Source organism: Gymnoscopelus braueri, assembly GCF_963280865.1.
Source record: "Gymnoscopelus braueri genome assembly, chromosome: 4".
NCBI lineage: Eukaryota > Metazoa > Chordata > Actinopteri > Myctophiformes > Myctophidae > Gymnoscopelus > Gymnoscopelus braueri.
Genome location: NC_137605.1, coordinates 52,327,679 through 52,351,959, shown reverse-complemented (window position 1 = coordinate 52,351,959; position 24,281 = coordinate 52,327,679). Strand labels below are relative to the sequence as shown.

Sequence of the window (24,281 nt, the reverse complement as noted above, 5' to 3'; positions counted from 1 at the left end):
TCCATCACACTCCATCACATTACATTACAGTCATTTAGCAGACGCTTTTATCCAAAGCGACTTACAATAAGTGTATTCAACATAGGTAGGGAACGAAAACTACTAATCACCAGAAGTCTTTAGTGCATTTTCTGCAAAAACAAGCAACCAAGAGTATACCTAGCGCTAAGGTAAAAGTGCAATATATCAGCTACCTATTTCCTTAAACAGATGAGACAAAATAGCTAAATCAAATGAGCATGAGCTAAAACAAATAAGTGTATCGACTAAACAAGATCCAATAAACAATACAACAATAGAAAACAAGCGTTCGTACAACTAGTTAACAACAAGTAGGTCAGGCAGAGAGGAAGGGTAGTGTTTCCTCACACACACCACACACACACACACACACACACACACACACACACACACACACACACACACACACACACACACACACACACACACACACACACACACACACACACACACACACACACACACACACACACACACACACACACACACACACACACACACACACTCTTACCCTATGCTGCAGGATGGCTTCCAGGGCTCTGAACTCAAAGGGCAGGGAGTGAGTCTGTGAGGAGGCCAGCTGTGGGGCCAGTTCCAGGACCAACCAGCGCTCCAGACCCAGCCCGCGGAAATCAAACACCAACACACTGTCAGGGGTCACCACCGCCTTCAGAGACTGGACACACAGATAGGAGACGGGATGGGAGAGGTGGAGAGAGAGGCGAACAGAAAGGAGGTGAAATTAAAGCAGTAATAACCAACCTTTTACACTTCAAGGACCCCAATTTCATATGAGCATTATTAGGCCACAGACCCCCCATTTGATCAAATGTTTTATCTCTGGGATCCCATTCTACACTCAGTGTTAAAGGGATAGTTCACCCCCAAAATGACTTTTTTTTCGATCGATTACACACCCCATGGAGACTTGAATTCATGGAGATTTTTTTGTTTTTGTCGCTTTCCTAAGCCAATAATTTGGTTGACCGGCGGTGGATCCGGTAGGAGACTCAAAGTGTCAACTTTGAGTCTCCTAACGGAGACATTAGCATCTTTCCGCCGGTCATCAAATTATTGGCTCAGGAATGCGACAAAAACTAAAAAATCTGCATGAATTCAAGTCTTCATGGTGTGTGTAATTGAAAGAAAATAAGTCATTTTTTTGGGTGAACTATCCCTTTAAGTTAACTCTGAGTGTACAAATGGACCCGTGAGGGTCCATTTGGTTCCATTTGTATACTCTCTGAGTTACAGGATGAATTTGGTTCCTAAACTATCAATCATTTAGCTGGGGTCCCCTGGAACCTCCTCAAGGACCACTGACTCCACGCTGAGAACCGGCTCATGTGCGAATATGAATATGCAACATATTCATATGTCTATCAACATGGTGGAAATGGAAAACAGCAAAAAGCACTCCACGGCGTAAGGTCTTTAAATAATGAATGTGTAATTCTTCTGTTATGACATTACAGACCATGCATTTTCCCCTAGAGATGGTAGTACTGTACAGCCTCCTTAGAGACAGGAGTACATACTGTATATCATACGGGCTACTTTACAGACAAGTGTACACATACTAAATCATAGCAGTTCCTTAGAGAATGTAAGTACAAGTACAAACTAAATGATTCTAGCTTCCATACAGACTTGAGTACATGCTACATCATACAGTTTAAAGCAATCTTTAGTATTAAGACCCTAATTCTAAACTGTGCATTTCATGTAGAAATCTTTGAATGAATGTGGGCCACATAGCCAACTTTGATCAGTCAATATTTGAGGGAAGAGCTCAGATCAATGAAAGGTTGAAGTCATGACATCAAGGGCAAAGATCCACGTTTTAAACGTTTTGTTCCAAAACAAGAGCTGTACATCCAAGACACTTTGACCAATGTGGTCACGAAGTCTCAAACCTTTAAAGCTAATTAGATGTTTGGGTTTTGTTGCCATGATGTAATTACAAATATTGGTGAGATAGTGGCCCGGATATTTTCTTTCTATTGCCCCCGAGACTCTGGAATAGAGTCAGTCCCATTTAGCCCTGTCCCACCACTGATAATTTTACATCAAATTTAAAGTCCCACCTTGACAGAATAATGATTTATTATGGTTTTCATTTTATCATCTGCCTTGATAGGAAAGCACTTTGGGTCAACTCCTCTTGTTTATAAAATGTGCTTGTTTAAATAAAGGTGACTTAACTTGACACTGTGTATTCATGCAAGTAACCTTTGGTTTAATGTGGACCACACAGTTAACTTTGATCAGTAAATATTTCAACTGGTGCAGATACAGTAAACGGCTGACGGCTGAACACAAAGCTTGTCTTTGCATGGTCAGTTCAGTTCAGAGTTTGCAAAGGACTTTACCAACAGAAACATAAGACCACAGACCTCCTCTGGTAATGTACAGACACATTTTTATCATCTAATTATTATTTTTCGATATTTGTATCAAAGCGGTGATTTATATTGCACCACTTACACTGATCTATTGATATGGTGCTTATGTCCATTTAACCCATTAAGGCCGGGAACGCATCTGTGTGTCATTTTACGATTACTTTGGCTATTAAAAAATAGCAGATATACAAGCTCATAGCGCGGCACCGAGTGCCGTGCTACTGTATGAGCTTGTAGATCTGCTATTTATGAAAATTTGTGAACATTTGTAAAAATCTTTGAATACATATATTTTAAGCATTTTTAAAGCGTTACATTAAAAAAAATCTGCCTCAGGTCTTAATGGGTTCAATAAAACTTACAGAAAATGAGGTCATTTATCACAAACATTGCTAAATCTAAGCTCACAAAAACAATAGGAAATCAGCCAACATTAATGCATTTCCTTTTTGTATCACTATGGAGTAGGCAAAGTGTATAGTGAAACATTAAATTGCAATTGCAGGAGGACTATGAAGCTGCTCTCTCTCTGTCTACTGCTGGGTTTATTCCACTCCGCCTGGGCTACAAGAGACAAATGCCACGACGACAACATCTCGTCCTGCACAGAGTGCATCCAGAGAGACCCACGGTGTGCTTGGTGCACTGACCCTGCCCGTGTAACCATGGATCGTTGTCATACACCAGAGAGGCTGCTAGAGAGTGGCTGTAATGAAACACATATCTACCACCCTGAGAGCAGTTATAAGGTGGTCAAAAATCACATGAGGTATAAGCAGACTGACTTCAAGTCTTAATATACTATTCCTTTTTCCATTTAAAATGATAAATATATTACCACGATTAATACATTTATAAGCCTCTAAGCTAGCTGTACTTGTAACATATACTGTATATAGCTTACAATTGCTTTCAATGAGGAATCCCAATAATTGAAAGAGCTAAATCTAAAGGGAATTGTAAATTAAAACGTATTTAACTTGAACTATTTGAGGTGAACTTGATTATTTCGACATCATAGGGCCCTATTTTAACAGGGGAACTTTGCACCATTGCGCTAGCCTCGCGTGGCCAGACAATATCACACGACACACTGCGTGGATATTAGTCTGGTCCCTATCAACGTTAGATTTTTTTCCAAGGGGCGGTTACAAAAAGATCCAAACGGACTCTACTGGTTAGACCTAAAACCAATCAGAGCAGTGCTTCCTGCTACGTCATACACAAGCGCCGGTCCTGAAATAGTAAACAACGAAAGCTAGCTCCACTCGTATTTAGTCTGGTAACCAGATGAAACTATTCTTAACTCATTCAGTGCCACTGGACGTCTAAGACGTCCGTTGTATCATAAGCCCTGTGCCACTGGACGTCCCAAAAAAAATCAAAAAAAAATTCGGAACCCAAGATAAGATGATTTGAAAATGTTCTGCTCCATTCACTATTTGTTTAACTTCTTACTGAAAAAGGCTGTATCTCGGCTCCTAAGCACTTTTTTTTTTAAATGAATTTTGGCTCTGGCCAGAAATAAGTCAGGCACTGAATGAGTTAACACATCTTTCTTTCCAACAAAAGCTTTAAGGGCAATTGTTTGTTCGTCTTTTAGAAAAGAAATATTTTCTAACGCGTTTACTACCGATGCTATGGCGGCGTCCATCTTTGTTGTGAAAAACTGAAAATGAGTCTCCTGCATTGTACGTCATTGCTCCAAATAAGGTGATAAGTCGCCCACATTTGGATACTGGGCCCTGATTGGTCCCTCACGACTTCGGAGGGAGAGAAATTAAATCTCTATTGAGGGGGGCCAGACCTAATCTGCTGAGGGCTAAAGTGCGATGCAATTTTGCAAAGGCAGATTCGTCTGGAACCAGGCTACCATTGCGCCAGAACTTGGGAGGCCATTGTCCATCTTATAGTTTGTAGTATAAAAAAGGCGTGTAGTGCTATTGGTAATAACCAGACCCATAGAGAGAGAAAGTTATGACACGCTTTGATCTCGCCGCGAAGTGGGCCGCTATGGGCTATAGTACCAAACATTGGAACTACACCATTGAGATAGAACGATCATTTCCGCATTCCATTCTTACAATGGGAGTCAACGCTAGTGTCGTCACTCTCATATTAGACGACGCTGGTAATAACATGCAGCAAAAATAATCTTTAAAAGCAATTAACATGATCCGCCTGTTAGATTTCAATATTTAACTATTATAACATGATCCCATCCACTGTACAACCTGAAAAGGGATGAACAAACAGAAGCCCAGCCTATCTTCATGCAGCCCCAGGCGGTAAACATCACTCTGAGACCTGGAGCACCACAGTCCATCCCTCTAATGGTCTTCTTACCAAAAGATCAACTGACCTCAGAACTGACCATGGACTTCAGCCCCCTTCCAGAAGGAATCCACATTACATATGCCACCATCCTCACCCAAATCCCCCTGGTTATACAGGTCAGAACTCAGAACAGGGTAGTGGTGTTGTGGGGGTAGGGGTGGGCAGTTACCACTGCTATTGCAATAATTTATGTATAATTTATTAAAAAATCAATAAGGAGATCAACTTAATGAATGCTAATTGCTGTAGGTCGACGTGGAGCTGACAAAGTGTCCCCGAGAGAAGAACCAGAACAGCACGGTCCACATGACACCCAGAGACTCCTCGCTGACGCTGGAGCTACAGCTGACACTGGAATGTCAGTAGGACTGTAAAGTATACAAATATTGCAATCCCCCAGGAACAAGATTCTAATTAGATCCCTACTTGGGACAAAGATCAAAGAAGAACTGATTGATGGAATTTAAAATTCCTTAAAAAAACCTGGAATACAGGGTGGGTGCTCATTGATGAACCTTACAAGTAATGGGATTCCTAGAGGAACCATGGGACATTATAACTGACATTCAACAATGTGCCTTTTTTGGGGAACTAAAATAATGCACCTGAAGGAACCAAAATCGAGGAGAAAGGGTTATTTAAGTGACCATGGGAGGAACCAAATTGGGAATGGGGCATTTTTGGAATATAGGTTTAACTTTCAGTTCTGTTGCCTTCAACTAATGTTAGTATTGCTATTTTACATCATGAATTTTAACTTTTCCTTTTTTTGTGTGTGTTTTTGGTCTCCCCTACCTCTCTTCCATCCCAAAATACCCCAGTTTGAGCACTCGGCTTTCAGAGCATATCTGGGGTTTTGTGTAAATTGGTTTCAAAACAGGCCAACTGATTTTTGCCCGTTTGTGACGTCACATGCGATACCTACTTTGTATAATCCCTCCCGTTTTTCAGTTCCAACATTTTTTAAAAACTTTTTCCACACAGAACCAGGAGATAACATGCATACAAACTGGCTCAATAGCGCCACGTGCCAAATAAGGACAATGTGGTATTGCAGGTGAAAGTGCTTTATAAGCCAGACAGAAGTTAGTTGGAATGAGTATATCTGAGGCTTGATTTAGGCTCAAACCTTTTGAAAAACGTTTGAGGGACCTAAACAATATGATATTAAATATTAAATATATTTTTTAAATGCATGGTGTAGACCCTTTAATAATTTCTTGCGTTGTTGTTCTTCCATTGCAATCGCAGGTTCCTGTGACTGCGCGGGCGAGCGTGTGGAGAACAGCGCTGCCTGCAACGGACGCGGGGCTCTGGTGTGCGGCGGGTGTGAATGCAACCGGCCGTATCTCGGAAATCACTGCGAGAGTCAGCCACACGTTGAGGAGCATTCTTCCCATTATTCACGGCACGGCTGTGGACCCGGTCCAGACAGCGCCGTGTGCAGCGGGAGGGGCAACTGTGTGGAGGGTGACTGTGAATGTAACAGACGAGAAAACCCACAAGAGCGGTACACGGGACGCTACTGTGAGTGCAGCAACTTTGACTGTCCGACCACCGGGTGGAACAGGTGGAATATGAAGTGAGTTTTCTCAGCCAGTGGGTCGGGAACCAAAAGCGGGTTACGAGTACAGTAGAGCTGTCACGATTACAGAATTTAAGTTGACGATTGGCATTGAACATTGGAAGACAAAATATGAATAAAAATCACATTTCTGTTTGCCTTTTAGGCTTCGCAAACAAAAATTGCACAGGGCAGATATGACAAATAACTAAAATATATAAGAAATGACTGACATTTAATAATTTTATACTTGAAATTTAACCACTTTAGGGGGCACGGTGGCGCAGTCGGTAGCACTGTCGCCTCACAGCTAGAAGGTCCTGGGTTCGATTCCCGCCGGGGACGCTGTGGGTGTGTCTTCTCCTCCGTGTCACCAGCGCCCATACCCTAGGTGGGGTTGGCGAAAGGGCCTTTCTGTGTGGAGTTTGCATGTTCTCCCCGTGTCTCCTAGGGTAGTTAATACCCTCACAAAAACATGCAGTAATCCTGGTCACTATACTGCCTCCCCCTGGTCAGCCGGGGCGCCTGATGGAGGGGAAGGGAACTGGTTGGAATAACGTGCTCCTTCCACGCGCTGCTACGTCCAACCAGGGAAACTCCCCCGTCAGGTGACAAGAAGGTCAGTTGGCTCTCATGCATTGAAGGAGGCATGAGCTCGGCCCTGGCCTCCCTAGGCTGGTGGGGGGAGTGTAGTGCCCAGGATCACTTAGAAAAATTGGCACCGGGTGAAAAAAGGGTTACAAAATCGAGGGATAAAAATTATAAGAGAAAAAAAAAATTACCACTTAAACCCATATGCTTAATTGACTGGGGTCCCCCAGGGCTCTGTCCTTGACCCGCTCATTTTTTCACACCAAATCTTTTAGCTGAAATTAGAAGAACTACAAGCATACGTGTTGCATTGCGACACATTGTGAGCTTGTATATCTTCTATTTTTGCCGAGCTGCTATCTTCGGCTGAAATATTAATTGTAGAGGAAAAAAGGAGTCCAAGTATAGAGCCCTCTGGGATCCCAGTCAACTAAGTATATAGGTTTTAAATGGTTAAAATACTGCAAATATCCTGGTAATGATTATTGCCTATTTTTGCCTAGGTTATGTGGGGGCCACGGCAGATGCGACTGTGGGACGTGCATTTGTCATCGCAACTGGACTGGTGAGGATTGCTCATGCCTCCTGGACACCTCTGGCTGTCTGGCATCCAATGGGCAGATGTGCGCTGGGAGAGGGAGTTGTGAGTGTGGTGCGTGCAGATGTACCGACAGTAAGTTCCAAGGACCAACCTGTGAGGACTGTCCTACCTGTCCGGGACTGTGTGAGCAGCACAGAAAATGTGTGGAGTGTCGGGCATACGGAACAGGGAGCATGAAAAGCAGGTACTTGCTGGTGCACATCATATGATTTAGAGTAGAGAAAAGGCCTGGGCAATTAACCGAAAATTATATTGAAACCGACATTTAGAACCAATAACAACCTTAATCTTACTCATGTAGGTTAACTCATTCACTGCCAGAATAAAAAAATGAATCAATCATCCACTGCAATCATCAATCATCCACTGCCAGAATATTTATCGTCTATCGTCAAAGTCGTGCTATGGCAGTGAATGAGTTAATAGAAAGATCTAGAAGCAGTTTTTTATTTAAATATACAAAAACAATATATCTTAACCCTGTATTATACTTTGTTACCCTAATTGAATCGATCACTTTTAACTGATTGTCCCTTCCTCAATCAGCTGTGAGGAAGAGTGCAGCTACCTCAACCTGACAAAGGTGGACAGCACAGATGATCTCGTCGTTCCTGGAGTGAAAGTGTTCCACTGTAAAGAAAGGGATGAGAACGACTGCTGGTACTACTACACCGTCACACCCTCTGGAGACCAAGGCTGGGTGACCAAGGACAAAGAATGCCCCACAAATCCATTCAGCTAGCGACTCTTGAAGACTTAAGACACCCGGAGCGCTTGTTTCATGCAATTAATTTGTATTGATTTAAAATGCTGTTTTGACTTGAGGACATCCAGACACAACGCAAAATATAACGATAACGGTAACGATAAAGCGATGTAATTATATGTCGAAACGAGGTAAAAATTTACTGTGAATAAAAGCATCAACTTGTATGAAGGAGGCATCACCAAATGAAAATGAATAGTTTGATGTGAAATATTCACAGATGCATTTCCGCATCATTTATTTGTCACACTCCCAGTGTGTAAGTCCCTTTACTCGTACCTGTACCTGTTTAATTCTCACTGCTGTTGCTGCTATCAATTTCCCCACAGGGATCAATAAAGGTCTATCTTATGTTATCGTATCTTATCTTATTTTATCTTATCTTCCATTGAGCTAGAAGTACATACTGTACGATAACACACTAGTTTCAATGGAGACAGTAGTACATAGTAAGTCATACTAGCTTCCTTAGACACAGTAGTACGTACATGGTCAATACAATAAGGGTCCGATAAATGATGATTGATTATATAATATATGATAATAAAGTATAATATAATTTGTTTTTACTCAAACTATCAAAGCATTGTTGAGCATGAGAACCCTAACTTCAAATTCCAGTCTGGTTTAAAAGTACCGCATAGTAAGAATCCGCTCTGCTGAAGGAACATGACAACATTCTTGATTCTGGTGCCATTTCAGTTCTGCTCGATCCTAACGCAGATTTGTCACTATCGACCAAAACATGCTTTTAAAATACATGGACGTTGGTCTGCAGGGACCATGTTTCAAAATGGTTTACTTCTTAGCTTAAACAACTAACCTTTGCAATAAGAGCAGGGAAAGGTTTAGTCTTACAAAGTGTGTATCTTGTACCATAAAGACCAGCCTCAGTTTTACATTACAGTCATTTAGCAGACGCTTCTTATCCAAAGCGACTTACAATAAGTGCATTCAACAGCAAAGACATGTTATCAATGAGATCAGGAGTTAACCATAGAGAAGTGTGCACTCAGCGAGCTCTCCAGACTGGATTGCTGTATATGTGCCATTAGGAGAGGAGAGTAATAATCTCCTCAACTCCTCTCAGTTCCTCAAACACGCCCGATAAGGAATAGTGACTGGCCATGTTCTGCTGCTGCCCTAGACTCTGGAATAGTCTTTGTCCCACAACTGACACATTTTAATAAAATTTAAAGACCCATCTAAGGCTGACACAATTACTAAATTTAAGTTGATGATTAATTGTCATACAAATAATTGTGATTAACGATTGAATTTTGTTTTTGGCATTGAACATTGGAATATATTGTAATATATATTGGAATATTGGAATATATGCAATCACTTGACACTGTGTTGTCACTTGTCAAACAGTAACCTTTGATTTAATGTGGGCCACTTAGCTAACTTTGATCAGTAAATATTTCAACTGGTGCAGACATACAACTCTACGTAAAGTTTGTGTGTTCAGTTCAGTCTACAAAGGACATTACCAACAGAAACACAAGACCACAGACCTCTTCTGATAATGTAAGGGCATGATTTTTTTTTGTATTTTCTCTCTCATTACAGACAGACAGGTACCTTACTCAATACATTTGTATTTAATCATAACTTTAAAATGTTTCTTAATTTTGTTTATCCTCTTTTAATTGTTCAAAGAAATACTTCAATATCATTTTTTAACCTTAACCCTCTTTTTTATTTTTGCAATATTTGTATCAAAACGTTTGGTGATTTATATTGCACCACCTACACTGTTCGTTTGCTAAGGTGTTTACTTCCATTCCATTAAGACCTGAGGCCGATTAAAAAAATGTTTTCTAAAACGCTTTGAAAAAAATATACATATATTCAAAGATTTGCACACATTTTCACGATTTTACAAAAATAGCAGATCTACAAGCTCGTAATATGAGCTTGTATATCTGCTATTTTTGAATAGCCTAAAGAAATCTAAAAGTGACACAGATGCGTTCCCGGTCTTAATGGGTTAAAACTTTTCTAAATCCAAGCCAAACATTTATCCCCCCCCCAAAAAAATCACTCAGCAGTATCTAAAATGTACACTATAGTGAAAAATAAAAATGTAATTGCAGGACGACTATGAAGCTGCTCTCTCTCTGTCTACTGCCGGGTTTATTCCACTCCAGCTGGGCTACAAGAGACAAATGCCACGACAGTAACATCTCCTCCTGCCAACAGTGCATCCAGAAAGCACCAGAATGTGCTTGGTGCACCGACGAGGACCGTGGCTTATTTATTCGTTGTCACACTCTAGAAACGATGCAAATGATTAGCTGTGCAGATATCTACCACCCTCAAGGCAGTGTGCAGGTGGTCAGAAATCAGTATCACAGCATGTAAGTAAATGCACTTCAAGTCTTAACCCATTAAAGGTTCTATGACATTCATTTTTACTTTTTTTGGGGCTGTATAGCCGCCCCTATAAGTGGGGTTGGGACACCTCATTAGCTGTATCGTGATTGGCACATTAGTACACCCCTAGCTGTACTGTGATTGGCTGACTCTATTCAGCACTGTGATTGGCTAGCGAGACACATGATGACATTAATAACCTATAAATAGGATTATGCACTTCGAAAAATACATTTTTCGACACCGCCCACTTCACACTGGGTGTGATTTTTATATGTTTTTTGGGGGGGTTTATGATCTCAATTACACCCAAAAAACCTGAACTTTGAACATTCAGTGGATTTTCTGTGGTCTGGGGTTTTCTGAATAATTAGGCTGAAAAGTAATCTGGTTTTGGCCCTTGGAGAGTGAAGTCACAGGCCATTAATTCCACCCACTCTCCTCCTCGCCCCCCTCCCCTATCCTTTCCTGTGGGGGGGGGGGAGCAGAGGTGATGATTGACAGGCAAAATCCCTCAACAGCGACACCCGCAGGCAAAGATTTCTTTTTTCATTGCAGTTGAAAAGGCTTTAGAAATGTGAGAGAAAAACACCTGCAATGGCTCACTAGAGTGGAATTTTCAGTTAAAACTTTTTATACACGTTTGAAGGACCATGACAAAGACTTTTAATGTGTTGTAAAACTGAATGTCATGAAAGCTTTAAGACCTGAGGCCGACAAAAATGTCTTCAAATCAGCTGTAGTTTTCACACTTTTTTGTTCCAAGGACCACCCCCCCCCCCCTTCCATCTGACATGTTGTTGTGCCCCCCACAGTTAATAAATCGGAACAGTAGATTTGTGTGAAAACATTCTAAATTATTCAACATTTCTCAAACACTTTCAAGATTTTTCAAAAATGATCAAAAATATATTAGATGTACTAGCTCTCAGCGCGGCACAAAGTGATGTGCTGTGAGCTTGTAGATCTGCTATTTTTGAGAGCCACTGAAGGTTTTTGAAAAAAAAAACATATGTTGCTATATGTATTGTATATACTGTATCTAAAATCTGAAATGACACAGATGCATTCCCGTTTTTTTGTATACTACGTTTTTTCTTTCCTTAATCTAGTCCTGTATTAAACAGAGCAATGGTCACGGCAGTATGGCCATTTTGTTAAACACTACTGGAGCAGTGTTTGTGGAGCCTGTGGTCCCTGATGGAAACCCAAAGGGCCACATGTGGCCCCTGGTGTGACTATTTTGATGGCAGTCCCCTGAACAGTGTTTGTGCCAAGTTTGCAAGTCCGGATGTCACTTTTGTGACGTCCACGGTCCACAGTTAACCGCCACACCCTCTAACCTCTAATGTAGAATTAGAAGAGTTCAGTCTAAGGGAAAACGTAACTATTTGAAGTGGACTTTATTTCGACATCACATAGGCCATAGGGTCAAAGACTAGGTGATAGATACAGGGTTAGCAGTCCTTATATTTTGCCAAAGTCAATAAAGTTAACAAACTGTATTGACGGCAAAATACAGTATAAGGACACCTAGTACAGCCAAACAGCACCCATCGGTATTAACAATGTTAATGACTCCCAATTTTGTGCAGTTAATATATTGAGCCAGAACTTGCGAGCCGATACTCCATCCTGTAGCTTCAAACTGTATAAACAGACTTGTTGACATCCACCCCAAATGCCTCTAGCATGTTAATAAATCAATCATTGAGCAAAGGTCAGTGATGGGGCAGAATCCCCATGTTCTGAACCTGCTAGAACAGTGCCCTAGTTGCTCAACCTGTGTGTGTGTGTGTGTGTGTGTGTGTGTGTGTGTGTGTGTGTGTGTGTGTGTGTGTGTGTGTGTGTGTGTGTGTGTGTGTGTGTGTGTGTGTGTGTGTGTGTGTGTGTGTGTGTGTGTGTGTGTGTGTGTGTGTGTGCGTGCGTGCGTGCGTGCGTGCGTGCGTGCGTGCGTGCGTGCGTGCGTGCGTGCGTGCGTGCGTGCGTGCGTGCGTGCGTGCGTGCGTGCGTGCGTGCGTGCGTGCGTGCGTGCGTGCGTGCACTCATAGACATGAAAGGGGGCTGGAGCCCTTTTACCCGTCGGTTAAAAAGTGCCCCCTCCAGACTAGAACTTAATCTATTACCCCCAAAAAAACAAATCAACTGCCCATAGCGGCTTAACGGTAAGGCCGACGGAAATGGCAGTGGATGTGTTGGATGCAGCTCAAAGTGAACTTTACTCACGTATCTAGTTTGTTGCCGCCCGACCATCCTAGCTCGTGATATTAAAGAAAAACGGGCGACAATGGCCAAAACTTAATCGAAAGTCGGCGATCGTTTTCAAGACGTTTTGGCTATTATCTCTGGGACGGAAGGTCTTTTAACTTGTTATTCATTATTCCATCCACTGTACAACCTGAAAAGGGCTGAACACACAGAAGCCCAGCCTGCCTTCCTGATGCCCCAGGGGGTAAACATCACTCTGAGACCTGGAGCGCCACAGTCCTTCCCTCTGACGGTCTCCTTACCTGAAGGTCAGCTGACCTCAGAACTGACCATGGACTCCAGCCCCATTCCAGAAGGAGTCAACATCACATACACCACCCTCTCCACCCAGAACCCCCTGGTTATACAGGTCAGAACCTCACATACACCCCCCATCTCTCCACCCAAAACCCCCTTGTTATACAGACTAGGGCTGTCAACTTTCCTCAGAAATTATATTCGAATATTGGTCTTAAAAATTGGCAGATATTCGAATATATTCGAATATTATAATAATAATAATAATTATTATTATATTTCCCCCCCCCCCATTTTTTGTTGTTGACAGAAACAATACAAAAAACAATGTATCGAGTGCTCGGATCCAATAAAACATATATTGTGTTTGTTTTTATAACTTGATACATTGTTTTTTGTATTGTCCCTGTCAAATAAACATAAATCTTTTTATATTCGAATATAAATTTTCATATTCGAATATACATATTTTCCCCATATTCGAGGAATATTTGATATTCGAATATTAATTCACCATCCCTAATACAGACGGGTCAGAACATCACATACATCACTCTCTCCACCCCAAACCCAGGTCTAGTTATACAGGTCAGGACAGTTATCACAGCTACCTAGCACTAGGTCTATTTTTTTTAATAAGTGAATTATAATAATCAAAGCATCAATAAGGATCTGGACAACATAATGAATACTAATTGCTGTAGGTCAACGTGGAGCTGACCCAGTGTCCCGGTGAGAAGAACCAGAACAATACTGAGCCCTGGACGGTCCACATTACACCCAGAGACTCCTCACTGAGCCTGGATCTGCAGCTGATACTGGCATGTCAGTAGGAAACACATACAAATGTTACTACAGTTGTGCCCGATATAACATTCATCACTAAAGGACTACATACTAATCAGTATGCTATTTTCAGCAAACTATTAAGTGTACACTAAATAGTGTGTTTCACTTCGGACATACTACGGAATATTGGGAAAGTACCCCATCTGATGACAAAGCAGAGGTACTACAGATGGCAGCTACCGCATTGCATTGTGGAAGATTTATAGCAGGGTATTATTGCATACTATAAAAAAATCGCAATTAAGTATGCATCTCATGTACTTAGTCCCTCCTAAGCATTCGGACATACTAAAAAGTCTCACATACTAATCTGACACACTAAATAAATAGTATGCAAGTTGGATTTCAAAGTTCCTTTAGAACAGAACCCCTGGAATACAGGGTGTTCCTGGGATAACCTAAAAAATTATGTAATGGAACCATGCGGCATTATGAATAACATTCATGATGTGTTTAGGTTTAAGGTTAATCTAGCAACCATGGGTTCTTGGAAGAACCAAATTGGAATGGGACGTTTTTAGAGTATAGGTATACATTTCAGTTCAGTTGCCTTCGATTATTGTTTTTAATACTTTCTTGTGTTATCGTTCTTCCAATGCAATCACAGGTTCATGTGACTGCATGGACGAGCGTGTGGAGAACAGTCATGTCTGCAACGGAGTCGGGGCTCTGGTGTGCGGCGGGTGTGAATGCAACCGGCCGTATCTCGGAACTCGTTGCCAGAGTCAACCAGACTTCGACCGGTCGTCTTTAGGGAGCGAAGACGGCATCTGCCAACATCGTGACAGCGCCGTGTGCAGCGGGAGGGGCGATTGTGTGGACGGGGAATGTTTATGTTACAGAGAAAATCCCACAGAGCGGTACACTGGACTGCACTGTGAGTGCAGCAAGTATGACTGTCCACGGTTTGGCCCCAGGTACTTAACCCATTCAATCTGTGAACGCATCTGTGTCACTTTATATTTGAACTATCATTTTATACTTTGGCTATTAAAAAATAGCAGATCTACAAGCTCATAGCGTGGCACCGAGTGCTGCGCTATGAGCATGTAGATCAGCTATTTTTATAGAAAAATAGTGAAAATGTGTGCAAATCTTTGAATATATATATATATTTGGAAACAACATTTTTAACTCAAATCTTTTCTTCTGGGCGGTCCCTATTACAAGAGTTTACAACATTTTTAGAACCACTGACATAAAATATTTTGTTCCAGGGACCCCCAGAAGCAAAGATTTTAGTTACAAATGTTCCCTTCAAACAATATATATATTCAAATATTTGCACAAATGTTTGAGATTTTAAAAAAAATAGTAGATCTACAAGCTTATAGCGCGGCAGCTATGAGCTCGTATATCTGCTATGTTTGAATAGCCCAAAGTATAAAATAATGCAGGTTATAGCTAAAAATCGAAGAATCGAAGAATTCGATATCAAAACGAATATGATGGGAGGTATACAGGTATGGCTTGGGGTGACTCCCGTCTGTTTCTACTCACCCGTTTGACAGAGAAGCATTCAGCTTAAAAAGAAAAGTCAAAAGTACAAAGGGAAGACATCCTCGCACAGTTTAACCACACAAGGTGGTCTAGACTAGGAGTAATATAAACTCCACAGACACACAAACACAGACACAAAGTACCAAACGTGTGGCTCTGTCTCTTTAAGCTGCTTACTGGGTCTGGAGTCTGAACACCCCACAGTAAGTTAGCTTGATGCCTATAAACCAGTGGTTCTCAACCAGTGGTCCGGGGACCACCAGTAGTCCTTGAGGGGGTTCCAGGGGGGTCCCCAGCCAAATTAATAGTTAGGAACCAAATTGATCCTTATGTGTCTGTAACTTTGAGAGTGTACAAATGGAACCAAATGGACCCTAACAGGTAAATTTGGTTACATTTGTACACTAATGCTTAAATGAGCACTAATGCTGACGATACAGTGTAGATTGGGACCCCCAAGAAATCAAAATGGTTGAGTCCCTGGCATATCTTTTCAAATGGGGGTCTGTGGGCTAATATGTGTCAATTTGGGGGCCTTGATGCGAAAAAGGTTGAAAACCACTGCTATAAACTGTTCCGTTTGCTTGTGCTAACACATTTACAAGCTGCAAAACTACATTATTCATGCAACCATATTTAAAGTACTGTATTTCCTTTGAAACTGACGGTCTGAGATATCCTAACGATGACTGAATTATAAATTCTATTTTGATCTAACAGGTTATGTGGGGGCCACGGGACGTGTGAGTGTGGGCAGTGCATTTGTGATCCCATGTGGGCCGGCGACGATTGCTCATGTTCCCTGGACGAAACGTCCTGTTTGGCGTCCAATAGACAGATCTGTAACGGGAGAGGGAGTTGTGATTGTGGCGCGTGTAGATGCACCCACAGTCACTTTCAAGGACCGACCTGTGAGGAGTGTCCTACCTGTCCGGGAATATGTACGGTGCACAGAGACTGTGTGAAGTGTCGGGCATACGGAAAACAGGAACACCAAAAACCCAGAATCAGGTAATCGCTTGTGCACATGATATAACTGTTAGTAGAGAATAGGGGGGGCGCCGAATAAAATAGGATTTAAGTGGTTAATCCGACTAATCGATTTATAGAATTATAGAGATTATAGACATTTTGCATGTTGATTTGCTGATAATTTCTATTTATTTTCAATATGATGGCGGCAGACCCCCGGCGGGTATTAGGTAGTTAGGTCGTTTTTTTTTGTAGATTCTTTTCACACAGAACCAGAGATAACGCGATCCGAAGATGTGCTGCTCCATTCACTCCCTGGTTAACTTATTGCTTAAAAATGCTCTATCTCGGCTCCTGAGTACTTTTTTTACACTATATATTTTTGGCAAAACATGCTATTTTCAACTTGCCATAACTATGGAACGGTTAATATCGGATAATTATTTTTCCCCCATTCTACGAGACCCCTGTGTGTGTAATGAGGAGTGGTTTTAGACCATTTTCACCTCTCTACTAAAGAAAAGGGGTGCACTGGATTCATAACACAAGTGGTTAATCCGACTAATCGATTTATAGAATTGTAGAGATTATAGAATTTTTGCATGTTGATTTGCTGATAATTTGTAGTGGGCGGCTAAGCTATTTGGAAATATACTCACCACACACACACACACACACACACACACACACACACACACACACACACACACACACACACACACACACACACACACACACACACACACACACACACACACACACACACACACACACACACACACACACACACACGTCAAATGTAACCATTTTCATCCTGGTGTCTCTAAATGGTTAATTGAGTGTCATGTCCTCAGGTGTGAGGAAGAGTGCAGCCACCTCAACCTGACATTGGTGAACAGCAGAGATGATCTCATCCAGCCTGGAGCGGCATATAACACTTACCACTGTAAAGAAAGGGACGAGTTCGATTGCTGGTTCTACTACACCATACGCCCCGGAAATGGGTTATACCAAGTCTCGGTGACCAAGGGCAAAGACTGCCCCCCTTCTCCATGGGGCAGATAATCACACCACGAACAACCACATTTCTCCGGCATACTGGCTGCAGTGGCTTGCCCAGAATCTTTTGACTGGGGGGGCCCAAGCGGGGCACTGTCTAATGCAGGGGTGGCATGAAGGACAATGACATATGGACACATTTTGTCTTGAGTGAAAACGATGCATATTCAAAAATAATGCATAACTTGACAAAATTGTGCAAAACTTTAAATCAACTTTTCATTATATTAAAATAAACCCCGGATTGAAGCTTTAAAAGGGTTTAATTTGCCAAACTTTTATAGTCAACCGTGTTCAATGCCTTAGCACTTCTTCTTCAGTGCTTAGCACACCTAAATGGCTACCATGGTTGCCCAGTGCCCACAAATGTTTTTTTTATGAGCTTTAGAGAAGAACAGCTTTACTCACAGGCAGCACCGTTGTCAATCAAAATCTAAATATTATTTCTTCTCTTGGTTTTTGACCATTTTCACCTCTCTACTATAAAGGAAAGGGGTGCGCTGGATTCATAACACAAGACCACACGAGAGCATCACTGCGTAACGGAATGCGGCACAATAATCATTTTATCTTGATCATCTTGTTTTCATAATCGTTGGAAGCCAACATCGTAGTTCAATCAAAATCTGATGACTCACCCAGCCCTTTAAACAATACCGACTTTCAGTTTGGACAGCGACTTCATTTCAGACTATGACACAATGAGGTGCACATCAGAAGCACAACCCCATTAGTAAAGACGTGTAATGAAGTGAATGCAGATGCAGCTGAGAGAGAGATGAAGTGTACCTCCATACGAATGATAATGCAGTTGTTCCTGGTTGTGAGACTGGTGCTGTGTTGAAAACGAAGGTCTCTGGCTTGAAGACTTAACTCCTGGCACAGCTCTGTTTTCTTCTTTTCTAGGAGAGGTCACACCACAGTACAGGCAACATATCACACCAAGGGACACAACAAACGATATATATAGCTAAAAGGAGGAGAGTGTTTATAAAATCCAACTTTCAATGGCAAGATAATGACTGGGATTCAAATAAACAAGCACCCACAACAGCATATAACGGATCTACATATTCCTAACCACTTTCAACCTGCCGTTCCTAATTTGGGCAGGTCATTCTAGGTGAAATGTTTAGATATTCATTATTATTCTCTTTCTAAAATAGCCGATCTACAGTACAAGCGTGTGCGTTGTGAGCTTGCAGATCGGCTATTTTATTACTTTCGTGCGACATTGGTCATCCGACAACGTATAAAATAGGGCTCAAGTCACATAACAAGACAGCCGCCAAGCCGACATGACAGGGTGTCACCAAAATAATATTCAACTTTTCATCATGTTCCTTATCAAAACTGCATCACAGGTGTTTTGCACACCTGAATAAAAGTCTTGGTGACAGGTGTGTACGTTAAGTCATCTGAGAAAGGTGAATAAGCATACATACACATACATGAAGGTCTTTGACCGAAATGTTCGGAATTTCAATAAACGTTCAGCAAGTGTGCGACAGTGTGCGGATATTCACTTCTCTCTTTCTAAAACTGTAAAATAAGTCCAACATCACTACACACCAACAGTCGATGATGAGTCATCACAACTTCATTCATTCATTTTCTATAGAGGTGATTACACGGGCAAAAAAGCTGACAATTGTTTTATATACAGCATGGCATAGGTCAGGGGTACTCAACAGGCGGACCGCGGTCCATGACCAGACCGCGGGACAACTCTCTGCGGACCCTGGGCAAATTATATATATATATATATATATATATATATATATATATATATATATATATATATATATTAGGAGTGTGCCGATATATCGTCCCGCGATATATCGCGATACGTTTTCGTGACGATATGTATCGTTTTGGGAGAAAAAAAATCGTTAAAAAAATAAATAATAATCAGGCATGCAAACAGCCCCAAGGTGAAAAGGGTGACAACATGTTGTTTTTTTTCGGGTCAGGTGTCACACTATTGCCCTATTTGGATTCAAAACGGCTATTGTAGCTGAAAAGCTACAAGTTTGCGTCTGAATAATGCAAAAACAGAATTATTTGTTTGCATTTGCTTTTTTTTCTCCCCCATATATTTTCATAATAAAAAAGTGTATATATATATATATATATATATATATATATATATATATATATATATATATATATATATATATTTTTTTTTTTATAGAGATGTATTTTTGGGTGATTCTTGGAGGGGGTGTGAAAAAGTATTTGAATTGTTGTTCTGTTGCTTTCATGTTTATTTTCATGTATGTTTTCATACTCTGCACCAGGCGCAGATATCCCGGGGGGTACGGGGGAGATTTGTCTCCCCCTAGCTTCAGATTGCCCCCCCCCCCCCCCAGGTCATTTAGAATAATAAAAATAAATGTTAAAATAATTAAAAATAGAACCTGAACCCACATATGCATCGTAAGTAATTAATAATGAAGAATTGACATAACACAGTGTCAAATTAGCTAAATTAGAGGAAAATTAAAACAAAACAACTCACAACCCCCTCCAGCCTCAACCCAGATTTGCGCCGCTGCTCTGCACCCCAGTTTTATTAAGTTGGTTGGTTGGGAGGGGATCCGATTTGATAAGCTTGGCTCGATTGACCGACTTAAATAAACAGACCTTTGCCTTATTAAAAAAAATATTTGTGGACCTTCAAGATTTGTAGTTGAGTACCCCTGGCGCCAGCTTTGGGAGTGTGCTGCGTTTGTGTAGAGCCCCCCAGGGCCCTGTTGGTCTGCACCCTTTTTCCCTCTACCCCAAATCTTCGTCAATAACTAATCCACAAGCTCACAACACCACGCGATGTGATGCATTGTGAGCTTGTAGATCTGCTATTTTTGCACCAGACTAGGGACACTAGGGATCATGTGAGTTAATTATTTTTTACAAAAAACAATACATTGACATTCTTCAGCAATCAGTCCAATGGAACACTTACCAAATGATGACACGTTCCCTTCTTTGTCAAACTTCATCTGTAAAACAAGAAAAACAAGAAAATGGTGGTTGAAAAACAATCAGTGACGCTGATGACAGTTCTGTCAATAAATGACATCTTACAATATGCTCATTAGTCAACATTTCGTTGGGTGGAATCCTTGTATGTCCTAAACTATTACTTGTCAGGAAATGGAAAAATTAAACCAAGTAAGGTTTAATTTACGAAAAAAAAACATTTGAATACGAAGATACTGTACGAGGTTTCTGCCTGACAGTGACAATGTGTTTGATCCATGTGGTAAGTCCTAAAGATCATACTTGAGAAAGAAAATCTGATTTGCCTGCAGTTTCACACCAGCAGCGATATTTCGATGACGCGTTCTGAGAAAGAGACGAGGTTCATTCAATGCATTGTCTACAGCAGTGGTTCTCAATCTGTGGGGGGTCCCTGCATGATTTTTTGGGGGTCCCCAGATGATAGTAAAGTGACAATTTAAGGACTTTTAAGACCTTTTAAAAAAGACCATTACTGCATCAAAAGTTATCAACAAACTACTAGAAAAACTGGTCGTCGCGTTGTGAGCTTGTAGATCGGCTATTTTCACAATATTTATCTGTGGAACAGAGTCAAACTAAATGTAATGTCTCAATTCTTACAAGTCCAAGTGCTTGTCAGGGTGGGGGGTCACCATTTCAAATATGATTATTTTGGGGGGTCCCCAGTTCAAATATGATTATTTTGGATTTTGGGGGGTCCCCAGTTCAAATATGATTATTTTGGGGGGTCGCGCCTTAAAAAGGTTGAGAACCACTGGTCTACGAGAGGAGGAGTGACCACCGCTTTCCCCACCGTGGTAGGAGGTGGAGCCAGTAAAAAGTGAAGCTTCAAAGTTGAATGAAGGCAAACTAAATGCTGCCACTGTGTGTGGTGAGACAGAGCGCACTATCCTCTGATGCTTTTGACATGGTGGACTTTGGTTCCTTACCACGACAAACGCAGGGGCCACACTGGAGGGGGAGGTCTCTGTCACTTGCTGGCGGATGAAGGGCTCTGTTAAAAAAAAAGGAGAAAAAAAAGAGGTGAACATACTATGTCAAGTGAGAGCCTCTGACACAAGCTTCAGCACAACGCACTGTTAACATGTTTATTCTTCCATCATATCTCACCGTTCTATATTCTAATTCCATATCATTTTGTTTACAACGTTTCCATCGGATCTTCTTCAGGTTAAAAAGTGACATCTCTATATACACACAACAAACAAATGAGTCGTTTGCCCCACCTGGTGACTGGTGGGGACAGAACCAGAGTTGAATATAAAGCTAGACATACAGTAGTATCATAGTCTGTAGAGTATAATAACTTCCTTTTATGTCACCTTTTAATCTGAAGAAGTACAAGTACGGATTGAAATATTGGAAATAAAAAACGATTTATACGGAGCAGCATTAACAGGCTGGAACAGCCAGGGCGAGATATTATGTTATGTCATAGTACTCTGACAATAACGGGGACAACAGGTATGACATAACCGGAGGGGCGTGCGTTCCCAGCAGGCCCTAGTTTTTAAAAAGGGGCTTAAAGGGTTATTTCACTTTCATGTTTGGGGTCATGTTGATGTCTACTCTGGCTTTTGTCAGCACCCCAAGTTCTTGATTCAGTATTTAGATATTTGATATTCATTTTATTAGACACGCCCCCTTCCTACATAAATCCATTGTAACTTCAAACTTTCTTTCTCCCCAAAACAGTTATAAAATATAAATAAAATAAAAATTAATAAAACATGGCCCCTCAAACATTAGAAGGATAATATCAGTCAAAAGAAACACGGACACGTGTTTTCAATGAATCCGACATGATTAAAATGGAGTTTGAAATTAGAATGGGTTCATATACTGTAGGAAGGTGTCTGATAAAATGAATCTAAATACTGAATCAAGCAACTTCAAAGCTGTCTGTGGTGATCACAAAAAAAAGCCAGATGTTAAAATGACCCCAAACATGTTTGAAAGCGAAATATCCCTTTAAATCAAGGTTTTTTCTTAAAAAAGGTTAAAGCTTAGCTATACTCTTATAGTATTGCTATAGAGGGTCTTTTCAGTAACAGGGGTCTCCCCGTCTCATGGCTCTGTTTCAAATGCCAGAAATCATTGTTCATTGTAAAATAACATTCAAAAAGGGCACGTTATCACTGGTACTGTACGTTATTAATAGGCACAGTGTTTCACTCACAAGACCTTCCACCTTAAGGATAATTCAGGTCTTGCAACGATAAACAGTTTGTTACAGTAGCTTACAGTATAAGTGATGACAGTGAGAAGCATTCTGTTCTTTTTACTGTGTCTGGAGCTAATCTCACAAACTGCAGGCCCGATCAGCGCCAAACTTTGTGTGCACACTGCCAGCAGGCCACAGAAGTGCCTCCACTATGTTTTTCACATGTGTTTTATAATTATGAAATATTTAACTTGAACTTCATAATATAAATCAGTGGAGCACCGATCGGGGCTGAGACCTTGACGATACAATATGCATCAACTGTGTGTGCATCATGCCAGCCAGTATGAATGACCAGTCTTACCATTCCACCTGGTTCCTGCTTGCAGCAGCGTCTGAGGTCTTGCTTGTTGTTGTTGTTGTTGACATCTAAATAGAGGTGTTTGACTGCATGAGCCCAACGTTGAGTAGTTGCACCGCCGGTGCCATCCAACCTCACAACAGCTGTCTGGTTTTACGTAGCTGGACGGGTTCTGACCCAAACTTGAAATGTATGTGCGGCTGCTGCTGCTGCTGCTGGTACTTGCATGGCGCTGCAGTGGGCAGAGGCGTGTCCCACATGATGACAGGAGGTACATTCTGTTGCAGTTCATCCAGGTGGCTGGCAGTGCCCTGCCCATCTTCGCCACCAGCACACTGGCACAACACAGAGTGCTCACACAGGCTGTCATGCTTCTTCTGGACGGCTGACGGTCGGTAGTACTACAGAAATGTCACGAAAATGACCCCCAACAGTGGAAGGATTGCTGGGAGAAAGGTAGTGCAAGCTTGCAGGCTCCATTGGGCAAGCAAAGGGTGGTTTGTAAAAGCTGGACTTTTGTACACATGCACAGTACAATGGATCAATCTAATGTTCACACAGGTCTGCAATATAGAAATTGTTTTCAATGTCTTTAACACGTGTAATCTGTGTCATGCACAACACATACACAGTCAAATTGGATATTTGACTATCAAATTGATTCTTGTTTTAGAGTCAACATCACCCTTGACCCTTTACAGTAGATCTCCATGTGAACTTCCTTACAGTGCAACATGTTAGCATCACAGAGCTATGAACGCTACCGTGTGTTGTTGTGCAGCTGTTCTCCAGGCACATTCCTTGTTGTGACAGCTGCAGCTCTTATGTGTCGGTGCTGCTGGGCTTTAACTGCAGACGGTCCACAATGAAGCTCAACAAGCGTGTTTTTCCTCCAGAAACAGGGCTTTATAATGGAGGAGTGGCACCAGAGTGGCACAGAGAGACACACAGGCAGGGCAGAGGGTATAGAGGCTACATCCCATAGCCAGGGGGGGTGGTCGCGCTGTGATTGGCTGGTGGGTTGTCAAGCAACGATATCACTGATCCAAATCGTGTGTGTGTGTGGTTTATGTTCATAAACATTATGGAATATAGATTATGGACTCTGACGTATAATGTCAATATTGTGTGTGTGTGTGTGTGTGTGTGTGTGTGTGTGTGTGTGTGTGTGTGTGTGTGT

General features: G+C 41.5%; 2 protein-coding genes across 3 annotated transcripts in view; one reads left to right on the top strand and one right to left on the bottom strand.

Annotated features, from left to right (window-relative positions):
• Positions 1 to 24,043, bottom strand: part of mrs2 (magnesium transporter MRS2) — a 33,102-nt gene extending 9,059 nt beyond the window's left edge. Inside the window, exons 1-5 of one of the 2 annotated variants that reach the window (XM_080426480.1) lie at positions 23,105 to 24,043; positions 21,506 to 21,570; positions 20,518 to 20,554; positions 18,342 to 18,454; positions 533 to 697 (exon numbers count right to left, since the gene is read on the bottom strand). In XM_080426480.1, the coding sequence (XP_080282606.1) occupies positions 533 to 697; positions 18,342 to 18,454; positions 20,518 to 20,554; positions 21,506 to 21,570; positions 23,105 to 23,471 (747 nt within the window). In that variant the 5' untranslated portion in view covers positions 23,472 to 24,043. The remainder of the gene's footprint in view (positions 1 to 532; positions 698 to 18,341; positions 18,455 to 20,517; positions 20,555 to 21,505; positions 21,571 to 23,104) is intronic. The other variant, XM_080426481.1, reaches the window with a different exon arrangement.
• On the top strand, positions 4,700 to 8,261 carry LOC308084496 (integrin beta-1-like; the record flags this gene model as incomplete). Its single annotated transcript, XM_080427161.1, has 4 exons — positions 4,700 to 4,879; positions 5,013 to 5,121; positions 6,015 to 6,345; positions 8,066 to 8,261. 4 exons carry the CDS (start codon positions 4,700 to 4,702, stop codon positions 8,259 to 8,261), a joined length of 816 nt encoding a protein of 271 aa, XP_080283287.1.
• Positions 24,044 to 24,281: the final 238 nt, after the last annotated feature.